This window comes from Anomalospiza imberbis, chromosome 34, assembly GCF_031753505.1.
Source record: "Anomalospiza imberbis isolate Cuckoo-Finch-1a 21T00152 chromosome 34, ASM3175350v1, whole genome shotgun sequence".
Taxonomy (NCBI): Eukaryota; Metazoa; Chordata; class Aves; order Passeriformes; family Viduidae; genus Anomalospiza; species Anomalospiza imberbis.
This window is the reverse complement of record NC_089714.1, coordinates 433908-447025: the sequence shown is the minus strand read 5'-3', so window position 1 is coordinate 447025 and position 13118 is coordinate 433908. Positions and strand designations below refer to the sequence as shown.

General features: G+C 51.7%; 1 protein-coding gene across 1 annotated transcript; it reads left to right on the top strand.

Annotated features, from left to right (window-relative positions):
• The first annotated feature begins 11295 nt into the window (after window positions 1-11295).
• On the top strand, window positions 11296-13118 carry LOC137464015 (heat shock factor protein 5-like). Its single transcript, XM_068175347.1, has 2 exons — window positions 11296-11899; window positions 12590-13118. Exons 1-2 carry the CDS (start codon window positions 11386-11388, stop codon window positions 12631-12633), a joined length of 558 nt encoding a protein of 185 aa, XP_068031448.1. The 5' UTR covers window positions 11296-11385; the 3' UTR covers window positions 12634-13118.

Below are 13118 nucleotides of genomic sequence, written 5' to 3'. Positions count from 1 at the left end.
AAATCATCCAAATACTCCTGGAAGCTGGTTTCGCCATCAAGAAGAGCAAAGTTAAGGAACCTGCTCAAGAGATCCAGTTCTTGGAAGTGAAGTGGCAAGATGGATGGCGTCAGATTCCTACAGATGTCATCAACAAGATAACAGCTATGTCCCTACCAACTATTAAGAAGAAAACACAAGCTTTTTTAGGTGTCATAGGCTTTTGGAGAATGCACATTCCTGAGTACAGTCAGATCGTGAGCCCTCTTTACCTGGTCACCCACAAGAAGAACGAGTTCCATTGGGGCCCTGAGCAGCAACAAGCTTTCGCCTAGATTAAGCAGGAAATTGCTCATGCAGTAGCCCTTGGCCCTGTCAGGACGGGACCAGAGGTGAAGAACATGCTCTACTCAGCAGCTGAGAACAATGGTCTGTCCTGGAGCCTTTGGCAGAAGATGCCTGATAAGACTCGAGGCCGACCATTAGGATTTTGGAGTCAGAGCTACAGAGGGTCTGAAGCCAACTACACCCTTACAGAGAATGAAATCTTGGCTGCCTATGAAGGACTCCAAGCCGCCTCAGAGGTGATTGGTAAGGAAGCACAACTCCTCCTGGCACCCCGACTACCGGTGCTGGGGTGGATGTTCAGAGGAAAGGTTCCCTCCACCCACCATGCCACCCGTGCTACATGGAGCAAGTGGATTGCTCTCATCACGCAGCACGCCCATATTGGTAAACTGAATCACCCTGGGATTTTGGAAGCAATTACAAATTGGCCTGAAGGTGAAAGTTTTGGTGTCACAGTCACCTGTGACACAGGCTGAAGAAGCTCCACCATACAACCAATTGTCAGCAGAGGAAACACAATATGCTCTTTCCACTGACGGTTCCTGTCACATTGTAGGGATGAATCGGAAGTGGAAAGCAGCTGTATGGAGCCCCACACAATGGGTCGCAGAGGCCACTGAAGGAGAAGGTGGATCAAGTCAACTTGCTGAACTCAAAGCCGTTCAACTGGCCCTAGACATTGCAGAAAGGAAGTGGCCAAATCACTATCTCTCCACTGATTCATGGATGGTAGCCAATGTTCTGTGGGGCTGGCTGCAGAGACGGAAAGAGGCTAACTGGCAGCATAGAGGAAAACCAATTTGGGCTGCTGAAGAATGGAAAGACATTGCTGCCCGGGTAGAGAAACCACCTGTGAAGGTTTGCCACAAAGATGCCCATGTCCCCAAAAGTAGAGCTAATGAAGAGCAGCAAAACAATCAGCAGGTAGATCAGGCTGTAAAGATAGAGGTGTCAAAGATAGACTTCGATTGGCAACGCAAGGGGGAAGTTTTTCCTGGCACAATGGGCCCATGATGCCTCAGGCCATCAGGGTAGAGATGCCACTTTTAAGTGGGCACGAGACCAAGGGGTGGCTCTAACCATGGACAGTATTTCTCAGGTTATCCATGACTGTGAGATGTGTGCTGCCATCAAGCAGGCCAAGCGGGTGAAGCCCCTGTGGCATGGTGGGCCATGGTCCAAGTACAGGTATGGGGGGGCCTGGCAGATTGACTACATCACACTGCCCCAGACACGCCAAGGCAAGCGCTACGTGCTCACAATGGTAGAAGCCACCACAGGATGGTTGGAGACCTCCCCTGTGTCTCATGCTACAGCCCGTAACATCATCCTGGGCCTTGAAAAGCAGGTCCTTTGGAGGCATGGTACCCCTGAGAGGATTGAGTCTGACAACGGGACTCATTTCAAGAGCAGCCTTATGAACACCTGGGCTAGGGAACATGGCATTGAGTGGGTGTATCATATCCCTTACCATGCACCAGCTGCAGGCAAAGTGGAGAGGTACAATGGACTGTTAAAAACCACCTTGAAAGCAGTGGGTGGGGGATCTTTCAAAAACTGGGAGCAGCATTTAGCAAAGGCCACCTGGTTAGTTAACACCCGAGGTTCCACCAATGGAGCAGGTCCTGCCCAGTCTGAGTCCCTGAATATAGTAGACGAAGATAAAGTCCCAGTGGCACATATCAGAGGTTTGTTAGGGAAGACAGTGTGGATCAATTCTGCCACGAGTACAGACAAACCATTCGTGGGATTGTCTTTGCTCATGGACCAGGTTGTACAGTGTGAATAATGCAGAAATATGGAAGAACACGATGTGTACCTCAGGGAGATCTGATTGTGGGGTGAGCCTCATATGCAAATATCACTGTTTGCTGGATGTTACTGCCACTGTCTTTACATTAAACCACACAGACATGAGACAGAAGGAAATGTGTAAGTGTCGAAGGTTTGAGCAAGTGATACAGAAGGAAATGTGTGTCAAAGGTTTGAGCAAGTGAGATGGAAGGAAATGTGTCTGAGTAAGTGAAAGATGGAAGTTTTTACTTGATGAAGTTTTTACATGACATTTGGTAATATGTTGACTATATGGAGATAAGGAGTGGAATGTCCTAGGGTGACATTATGGTGCTTTTATCCCCAATTGTGTGTTCTGTTTATGCTTGATATTATGTTCTGTGCCTTCAGGACTGGCTCCGAAAAGTGAAGGTTTTTTTTGTCTTGTTATCAGCCAGCTCACCTCCCCCCACAGTCTGTGTCTAGGAGAGGCTAGGTCTTGCTGGCTTGCTTGCTTGCTTGCTGGCTTGCTTGCTTTTGCTTTGCTCTTGCTCCTGCTTTTTGCTTTTGCCCTTGATTTTGCTTATTAGTTAGTTTAGCTAGGCAATCCAATTTTTTTCCTGGACTGTTTTTTTTCTTTCCCTTTCCTGAATACCATTTGAACCTGCTCAGGATTGGGACCTGGGAAACACCAAGAAACACCGAGAGCCTGCACTTTGTGACCTGCAGCAGCCACCCCCAGCGCCAGAGACCGATAACTGGGCAACCACCCCCAGGAGAGACTTTCTGAATTTGTCACCTCTTCAGAGCGTAGAAAGACTTTTTGTCATCTGGTGTTGTTCATTTTTTGTGCTGGGGAGTGCTTTGCCTGCTCAATAAACAGGTTGTTTCCACTACTCTCTGAGGAAATTCTTCCCGAGCCAGGTGAGCAAGGGGCTGTGGGGGTTTGCTTTCTGGGGGCTCCTTCTGAAGGTTTTCTCCCAAATTTGTCCAAAACCAGGACACATTACTACATCAGCGGGCTGTTCGTTGGTGAGATCCAGCAGGGCCCTGTTCAGCCTGTGCTCAGCAAACTGACTGGCCATGAGCCACTGGTGGATGTACCTCACCATGGCAGGCACCTGGAGAAGGCAGGGGGAGACTTGGAAAGCTGCCAGAGGGAGGAATGTCCCCAGCTTCCCCAGAGAAGTGCTTCCCTTCCCACCACACTGCCATGGCCTCAAAGGCTTCCAGTGAGCAGCAGGCATGGCTTGGGAGGCCAAGCAATTCCTGGGAGGATGAAATCCTGGCCACAGGCTGCTTACTTGCTTTGGATTGGAAAACCCCTCCTCTACGAGCATATCCAGCAGGGCAGCACAGGTCTTGGTTTTGGAGATGTGCGAATATGCTCTGAGCCCTGTGCCCGTGGTGCTGGTCTCTTCCTCCCGAATCCTCTTGATGAATTTGCAAACCAGCTCTAGGAGAAGGGCATGAAGCCAGGGATGTTCCACGGAATGCTCCAAGCGCGTTGCTGGGCTGAGCGGTGACAGCAGGCCCGGCCCAGCTGGGGATGGCTGCAGGTACCTGCACTGTTCTGTGGAAGAGGCCACGGGTGCGTTCCTGCTCTCGTGTGCGCTGCACGGCTGCACCTGGCAAAGAGCGAGCGCAGCCTGAGCTGAGGGGCTGCGGGAGAGGCCGGAGAACACAGCCCAGCCCTGCGCTCCCCGGGCAGGGACAGCCCTGGGATGCCCCAGGGGATGGAGCACGGCTGTGGGGTGTCTGCCCTGGCCCCTATTCCGTCCTGTCCATGGGCAAGTGCCCAGGGGATGGGCTGGGATGGGATGGGATGGGATGGGATGGGATGCCATGGGATGCCATGGGATGGGATGGGATGGGATGGGATGGGATGGGATGGGGCCAAGCTGGCTGCAGGCACCGGCCCTGCGGCCCAGCTCTGGCACTCACCCTTCTGCAGTGGCTGGAACTGCTCCACCTCTTGAGGCTGCTGTGCTGGGGCAGTCCCAGGGCCTTCTTTCTCCTCCTTCCCCCAGGCCAGCTTGGGCACGCTCGCAGGCCTGTGCTCTACGTCACTGCCTGGATTCATGGCTGCTTGCAGGAGAAGGTGGCTCGGAAAAGGTCCGAGTCAGCAAGTGCTTCAGAGTGAAGTCTTGGCAAGGCTACAGGACAGCAAGTCCTGCACTCTGGTCTTGGGGGCTCCAGCCACAAGGACAGGAGACTCCTCATCAAGAACCGTGCTAAGCAAATGCCACGGTCTGCCCTGGAGGGCACCTGCAGAAGAGAAGCCTCAGGAAGGCCAGAGGTCACCAAGCCCTCTGGTCTGGATACGAGGTCACCTGCAGGAGTAACGCCTCGGAAAAGCTCCGGGTCAGACATGAACGAGTGCGCTGTGCGGGGGCTCCTCACGGCACTGCTCTGTCCCGTCCTGTCCCGTCGCGTGCTCCGAGCACTGTGGCGTGGTCTTGTCACCGCCAGCTCCTATGTCACCCCATGTCACAAAGGGCCCTTGGACACGCTGTCCCGTTCCATGCCACGGTAACCGTGCTGCACCGTGTCACAAAGGGCCCCTGCACACACTGCCCCCTGCCCTGGGGCTGCCCCCAGCCCACCCAAAGTGGCTCAGGTTGGAAGGAATCCCTCACCCCAAGTGTCTAAGACAGCCCAACAGGATCTTTAGGAACGGCTCAAACCATCAGCAAACGCTGCCCTGCTCTGCGGGTTCAGGGCAGCAGAAGAAGCCCCCAGGGCTGCCGACGCAGCCGTGCTGGGAAGGGCACAGGGCCTTCACAGAAGCTGGCACGGCCTCCTTGGGACACGTCCTGGCTGGTGGCCATCCTAAACCCGCGGGTGTGACACAGACAAGGAACGTGTGGGCCAGGGCAGGAATACTGCTCTGACCCCTGGGGCCCAGGGAGCGCTGACATCAGCAGGTGTGGCAGGGTCCCTGCCCAAGCAGACCTGCCACCCCCCGAGCCCTGGCAGCACCGGTGCCCGTCTCCTGCCCCAGGGACCTGTGCCCGTGGGGGGCTTCTGTGCCAGAGGGAGCCAAAGCCCACGTGCATTGGGGGCTGTGCTCCTGCCTGCAGGGGCTGTTGGCAGGAGCACCTGGAGCAACGCTGGCAACACTTGTTCTCTGTCAGAAGCTCTTACTCCATGCTGAAATTATTTTCTCATTGAAGTTATTGCCTTCAGCACAAAAACACCTTACCGGCCAAGGCACAGAAGAATCTGGCAAGTAAGAATCCTCAATTCAGGAAAGCTTTACTTCCCATTGCTCAACTCAAGTAGTTCCAAGAAGTTGCAAACTTCCCAAATTAATTTGGATGGCCTGAGGAGGTGAAGAGTTGGAATTTTGCTTCCCATCTCAAAGCAGCAACTCATTTGCCTTAACCTCATCCACTGAGGGTCACTTTACAGAACATAACACTACACAAAAAAAGGGAAAAAACAAGGGCCATTCTTTGGTTTTCTATGTAGGGATGATAATATCCTTATTCTCTTAAGGAATAAAAACTCTCAAGAAATGAGAGTCCACTCAGTGGTACAATAGTATCCCAAAGAAATTAGTAGATGGCAAAAGGGCTAATCCTCCCCCTGGTACAGAGATCTGAGTGGCCAGTAAAGTACAGCTCTCCCCTCTTCTTCCCTGCAGGACAATCAGGACCATGAAGAGGAAAAGTCACAGATATTCTTTCTGCCCTCCCTAACTGTTATAAACGCCAATCACTTGGTTTTTAAAATTTCAAAAGTTTAATAATAATAAAATGGTTATAAAAATAGTAATACAATTAGAGTAATGAAAATTTAGAGTTAGGACAATTACAAGACAATAAAAAGCAAAGAATTACGGACGTCCGGATGCTCTCGGGCACTTAAGTCCAATAAGCATGCCTTGTGAACAAAGGAATAATCTTTAAAAGCAGTAACCTGTTGCATATTCATACATCTCATACATGATGCATAAATTCCTTGCAAATTAAGAACTTTTCTGGTTTTTGTCAACTTCTTCCCCTTAATCCTGGTGGTTCCATAAAGACGGAGAGAAGGTGGAAGAATGTTTGTCTTTTCCGATAAGGAGGCAGTAATTCTTTATGGGCCCCCATCGTTGTCATCTCTGTGTGAAGAGTTTCTTCATTATCTCATCTCTTGCTTGAGCTAGTAAAAAAAAACCCCACATACATAGGCTCTATTTTAACTACACAACTACATATACCATACTATTAAAATGTTAATACAGCACTTCTAATCAATATAACATAATACATATAGTATTCAATTTAATATTTGCGAAAAGCCAATCATAAAATATGCATTTTTCACAGAACCAATCAGATCTTCACTAGACGTGAGCTGCATTCTCCTCCCACAGCCACTGGTGCTGTGCCAGCCTCTAGACTGAATGAAACCAGAGGTGAATGAAGTGCAGACCCTCTCAGTAAAACCTGACTCGTTCCATTTCAGCCTATAATGGCATTGACAGTCAAACTAGGGGTTATGCACTGAACCTTCCAGTTCCTACCTGCTTGAATGGAGCAGTTCTACTGAAAGCAACAAGGCCATTGCCTTTTGTAGATGAAGCTGGCACACTGCTTTGCCAAATCTCAGCATTTCACAGGCATCTCAGCTTGGCAGTGCCCTTCATCCTATGCAAAACAGTATAAAGATTATTTCTAAGTGAGTTATTGGAACAGCACATACGGGGATCCTGTGAGGTGTCTTTTAAGAGAAACATTAAATTACACCTCAAATTTTAAAAGACAACTGTCATGGAACCATTTTCCTTCTCTTAGCAGCAGCACTGACTTTAGCTGGAATTCCAAACTCAAGTTAGCTTGGTGGTAGAATGTTTACAGATTCCAAGTATGTGCGTGGGTTTTACAGGCTTTTGGAAAGCTGGGAGGAAAGCTGAGAGGGAGTGAGGTTTAGGTTAACTTGCAGGAAAAAACGTTCCCTCCTCAAAGCTCAATTGCTCACTTGTTGGAGGTGGTGAATTTGCCTGAGGAGGTAGAAATAAGAGCAGTTAAGGGACATCAGGCAGGGTTTTCAGAAGAGACAACAGGTAATCAACTGCTCAGTGGAGATGTTCAGAAGGCAGGCTTCTGCCAGAGGTCTCTGGGATCCTCCCTTTGCTCCAGGTGACTCAGCTGTTGCCGGCGGGGAGGGGGGAGGTGGTGGTGCTGGTGCTGTCTTTTCCACCAGAGGGGCGAGAGATTATTAAAGGTAGTGAGGCACAAGAAAGAAGGAGAACTGATTAACAAAGGGCAGTAAACAGTGGATGCCAGGAGCTTTGACCCTGGCAAAGGGTGTTGGGACAGCTCCATGGGGTGAGTCATTGGGACTTTTGAGGATTGGCAGAGACATTCTTCAAGATGTACTGCCATGGGTCTTTTTGTTTGAGAAAAACGAGCTAATGAGGGGTGCCTGGCTAAAATTAATAGCCTGACTACAAATGAGATTGCAAAGCAGGGAAATTACCTTGGGCTCTCTGTCCTTGCCAGGGATGTTGGGTGTATTTTACTGAGATGCCCTGGGCAAGAGGGCTTAGATATCCTCTGGTAGAGGTACGCTGGCTGGCAGGGTGGCCAGAGGAGTTTCTAGCAGCCTCAGCAACTATTTGGTCAGTGTGAGAAACGAGGCTCACCCTTTAAAATTTTTTAAAGGTGTAACAAGGGATAAAGCAAAAGTAACAGCACTGGGTGCATAGCCACATGGGTCGCTGCTGAGGCAGGGATGGAAATGAAGAGACTCCATCTTCAGAAGGCAAAGAATAATCTTTATTAACAAGTAGCATTCCTCCTTTATAACCAGCATCGCTAAGGTGAAATATGATTGGTCTCAAAGTGAAAACCTTTCACACCATTGGTGCACTCTGACTAGCCCACTGTGGTAGAACATATCTATAAACAACATGAACAGAAAGAGAGGTAATAATTGTTTTCATTCCTTCTCCTAAATTTCCCAGGCTAGGCCTGGGAGAATTCTCTCTCTTTTCTCTCTGACTGAACTGAGAATATCCACACACATGCACACGGGTAACGATAACAACTCTTTATACTTTTTCATTGCATTAGTCAAATACATATTCATGACAATTATGCATATTTAAACATTCCTTTGAGTATACATGTTCCAGGGAATTCTTTATCTTAGTTCAACCCCTGACTTCACCTTCTTATACTACATGCCACAATGCAGATGTGATTTTGAGAGTCTTGTCTTTTATTTCCTCATGAGGCCCCCTGGTCTGTGGTTAGAATTACTGATAGCTGAAGGGTCGGGGTAGATTCCTCCTTGCTCTTTTGGTGTTACTTGCTTGGTTCTTTTCAGAATTATCTTATCATACAGATGTTCTAGCCATTTTTAGAAGTACTTCCAACCCACATTAGCTATTTCACTACTTGTCAAGTAGTTACAACAATAAAGGCCTTAGTTCTTATTTCACAGCTACAATTACTTCTGCAGAAGTTAATGTTATAATACACATTCCATAGCCTCTATTTTAATATTTTGTGAAAGCCTAAACTATAATAAATATATCACACCAAGATATACACTCTACACAGGGATTAGGGTATTAACCATAAAAGGCTGACAAATTATACTGTATCAAAAGCAGTTAAAAAGCGATTACAAACTGTACTATATCAAAATAATTTACTAAAGCCAATAATAGCGAAAGCCAATAATTACATAAATAATTCATAACAATCAGTTACCAAATGGTTTCTGAATATGGGATTGTGAAGGCAGTGGACTTGGATGAGGGAACTTGTTTTACAGGAGGATCCTTCAAGGGATTATGGCTGCTTTGAGATTTCAGTGGGACCTCCATACCCCCTGGCACCCTGAGAATTCAGGTCAAGTAAAAAGGGTGAATGGAGGAATAAACACCCTTTGAAGCTGGTGACAGAAACTAAGATGCCATGGGTACAGCTTTTGCCATTATCTTTGGCAAGAATGACAGCCAAAGCCATGGAAATATCCAGGTATTCCCCTTTGAATTGTTTGAGATTCTTACCTTGTTCATTTTCAAGGTGGCAGAAAGGAGAAGATCTATATTTAAACCAGTATGTGGCCAGTATGCCGTGTCTTGTGAAATCTCGTTGACAGGAAGCCCAGTTAGCACAGACGCTGCCTTTGGACTTTGCTGTTCATAACATCCAACCAGGATTTCAGAGAGAGCAGCCAGGAGACCTGGACACGGATGGACCCATCACACTCGAGTCAAGGTCTCGAAAGCCCCAAAGACTTGGACATCTCAGCTGGAACAAAAGCATGGGAGACCTTGGCTATCAGCAGCAATCAACAAGGACTTCCAGTGATTAATGGGTTAATATGAACTGTAATTATCTACTTTATTCTCTGTATCTACTTGCCATATCTGGTGCAGGGACCAGACATGGAAAAGTCGACAGGGGGTGTTTCAAATGGTCCATGTTGTGAAAAAGGGTTAATAATAGCTAGGGTTTGTGAAGACCAATTGAGAAGTAAGAAGAGGAGGGATTGAGAGGAAAGATGTGTGCTAACATCCTTACAAATAACTGAATGGTTGATATTGATTACAAATAATTGAATGGTAGAGACATTAATGGGCACTTCAAGTTGTAATAAGCTAATTATGTTGATAACTGCTAAACCCTTGTTGTACCCCCACTGTTAACTCCCTTACATACACCCTGATTGTACCCCCCCTTACCTGTACCCTTATTGAGTCCTTCGGGTATTGCCTCTTCTGCTCCCCGAAATGGCGGCCGGAAACATTCTCGGGAATATGCAAATTAAGAAAAGCTCAAGAAAATCCAACAAAAGACCCTAGAAACGATGAGCCAACCCAAAATTTGAAGAACTAAGTGACTGGACCTACTGGTGGGAAGTCCCTCTACTCCACCAACAAGGTTTTAAAGGTCACCATCACCTAAGTAGGACTGGACTAGAATGAGGACCCTAGCCAATGAGCCAGAAAGCATTTTCCTAGGCACGCCCATGAGGACAGAAGCCCCAGCTCTGCTGCAAAGCAAAACTGATCACCTCCTCCTCTGCATCGCCAAAGGGAGCAGCGGTGGTGTGCGCGACCCCTCAGGCCCCCACCCAGAGCTGATCACTGAATAAAGGCATTAAAAAGGAGCTGGTCTCCTGGCCCATTTATTACAATCTCAACCCGACCGATTTTGTGATTCAGCTTCCCACACACACCGGCTGCTCCCACACCTCCTCCGCTCTCCCACATCCCACAGGGGTCCTGCCCCTGTCCCCGGCATCTTCCCACAGCGCCAGCTGGACACGCCGCGGGCCCGTCCCTCCCTCCCTCCGCAGGTGTGCGCTGCCTCCAGCCCCCAGCGACCCCTCTGTCCTCCACACGGCCACCTCCCGGCTCTCCCCGGCCCCAGGCTGCCCCACCACCCCAGCCCCAAGACCCACCACCACCCCGTCCGGCTGCCCTTCCACCCTCAGCCGTCAGCGGGGGCAAAGCCGGCACCGGCACTCCCACCAAAGATGGCAGCGCGGGCAGAGCTGCCCTCACCCACACGCGGCCCCAGCAGAGCAGCCGCCTCCCTGTCCGCCGCTGGAGCCGTGTCTTGGCCGGACGGGGCAGGAAGGGCGTCGGAGATGCTGAATGTGGGCAAAACATCCTGTGCCAGACAGACTGTGGGAGCAGGGCCAGGGCAGTGATTGTCCCCCTGCATTCGGCACTGGAGAGACCACACCTTGAGTGCTGTGTTCAGTTCTGGGCCCCTCAATTCAGGACTGACACTGAGGGGCTGGAGTGTATCCAAAAGAATGTCTTCAAGTCTCTTCATCATTTCCCCTTCTCCCATTTGACCTGTCTGCTTGGAAGTGAGGACCTCTGTTTGCAACCCCTACCAAAGAGGGAAGCTATTTAGACTAAGACCTTTTTCCTGAATTCAGCTGTGCAGAAATGAGAGTGATTTTGTTTTCACTGGACAAAGAGCAAGAGTTTCCGATGGAATTTCTCCGTTTGGACCTTTCTGAAAGCTCCTGCACTTGCCTTGGCGCCTTGGGGCCGTACTGCAAAGCAAAGGCAGAAGGATGACTGCAGCCAGGGAAAAAGAGGGTTCGCACCTGGCCCCGCCGTGCGGAGCCCGGCCAGCCCCGGGAGCCGCCCCGCCCGCGCTGTGCCCGCAGCCCCGGCTCTGCCGCGCTCGGCCCCGCCCAGTGCGGCTGGGCGCGCGCGGGCCCGAGCGCAGCGCCCCCCTCAGGCCGCGCGCCGCCGGCGCAGCCGCGGCCGTTGCGCCGGGGCCGTTGTGGCGACAGCCGGCGAGCGGCGCCATGGCGGAGCTGCCGCTGCCCGCCGGGCTCAGAGCCAGCGCCTTCCCCGCCAAGCTGTGGCGCCTGGCGAACAGCCCCCGCGTCCGCTCCGTGCGCTGGGACAGCCGGGCCCGGGGGCTGCTCATCCACCGCTCCCTCTTCGAGCGGGAGCTGCTCAGCCCGGGCGACGCCCACGGGGCGGGCAGTGAGGGGGCGGGGCCGGCCCCGGACTCCTTCCAAGCCACGCAGTTCGGCAGCTTCGTGCGGCAGCTCAACCTCTACGGCTTCCGCAAGGTGCCGGGCGGGGTTGGCTCAGCTGAGCCGGGCGATGCCGGCAGCTGGCTCCACTTCAGGAACCCCAACTTTCGCTGCGACCGCCCCGACCTCCTGCTCCGCATCAAGCGCCTGACCAGGGCCAACAGGCAGCGGCTGGCGGCGGGGCGGGAGGTGCGCAGCCACCAGCCCAGCCGCTTCCAGCAGCTGCGCACGGAGCGGGAGGTGCCCTCCTTCCCCGCCGGGCAGCCGCCCAGAGCCGGTGAGTCGGGGTGGGAGCTCCGGGCGCGGAGGGTGGCGTGGGCTGTGGCCGTGGGCACTGCCCGGCGGGGCAGCAGCGGGCCCTGCCCGTGCTGGGGCTGCTCAGCGCAGCTGCCCCGGCCGGCACAGGGGCTGTCCTTGGGCAAGGCAGCTGTGCCGGCAGGGCCCGGGAGCTGTGCCGGCTGTGCCGGGCTGCCGGGGCTGCGGGACAGTCCCGCCGCGGCTGCGCTCACCACAGCCTGGCCCGCTCGGCTGCAGCTGGCCCTGCCATGCGCCCTGGCTGCCGCTGCTCCTTGCGCGGCCCCGGGGTGCTTGGGGAGCTCTCCGTGAGTGCGTGTGAGCCGAGGGCTCGGTCCTGCTCCGGCCCAGCTGGAGGGAGTCTCCTGTCCCTCCGGGGCAGTGGGGAAGAGAGCTGGCAGTTGGCTTTCTGGCAGTTGGCTCCTTCCAGGGAAGGGCAACGCGGGAGAGTTTTCCCAGACAGTTGAGCGAATAGGGGAGAGCTGAGTAGACCAGCAGCTGCTACTTGAATAGCCCTTGAACGTGTTGGTTGTTTATTTTTTCATTTTTCTCACCCTGCTTGGGAGGATGGGGGCTTTTGTTTTCCATGACAGATGTACAGTTGCTGCCAAGGGAAACACGCCCAAAGACCAGCTTTCCCTTTGCTTCCTTTCTTCTTCCCACTCCTACACAGTGCTCTCCTACCAGGACCTCGCTGCTCCTCACCTCAGGGTTTAGAGCTGCCTCCAGGCGCTTCCAGGCAAAGTGCAGGTGCTCAGGAATCTGAGGTTTTCCTAGCATCTCCCCAAGGAAGTCTTTGTCTCATCTGGACTTCTTGGGGTTTCATCAGAGCAACCAGGCACGGGCAGATTTAATCTCAACTGTGAGCTTATCATTCCACTGGTTCCCCTGGAGCTTAAATGCCACCCTGAGCTCATCCTTCCGCTGGTTCCTGTAGACCATCACAGCCCTTCCATGGCCTCTCCACAGAGAAGCTGCTGCACATCTTCAGAGCAGCACTTGCCAGCCTGCAGCCCATCAGATAGGGAAAGAGTTTCTAGCCTTCCTCTTCAAACAGGTCCTGGTTAATGACCCTTTGAAGTGTTTTCCTGCAGTGCTCTGTCATGGGTAGATCTCAAGTGAGAATCAGGTAGAAAGTGTCAAGTCGTCTAGGAAGAAGGACCTTGAAAACAGAGACTCTGCCTGCTTTTCCTGTCCTTGCT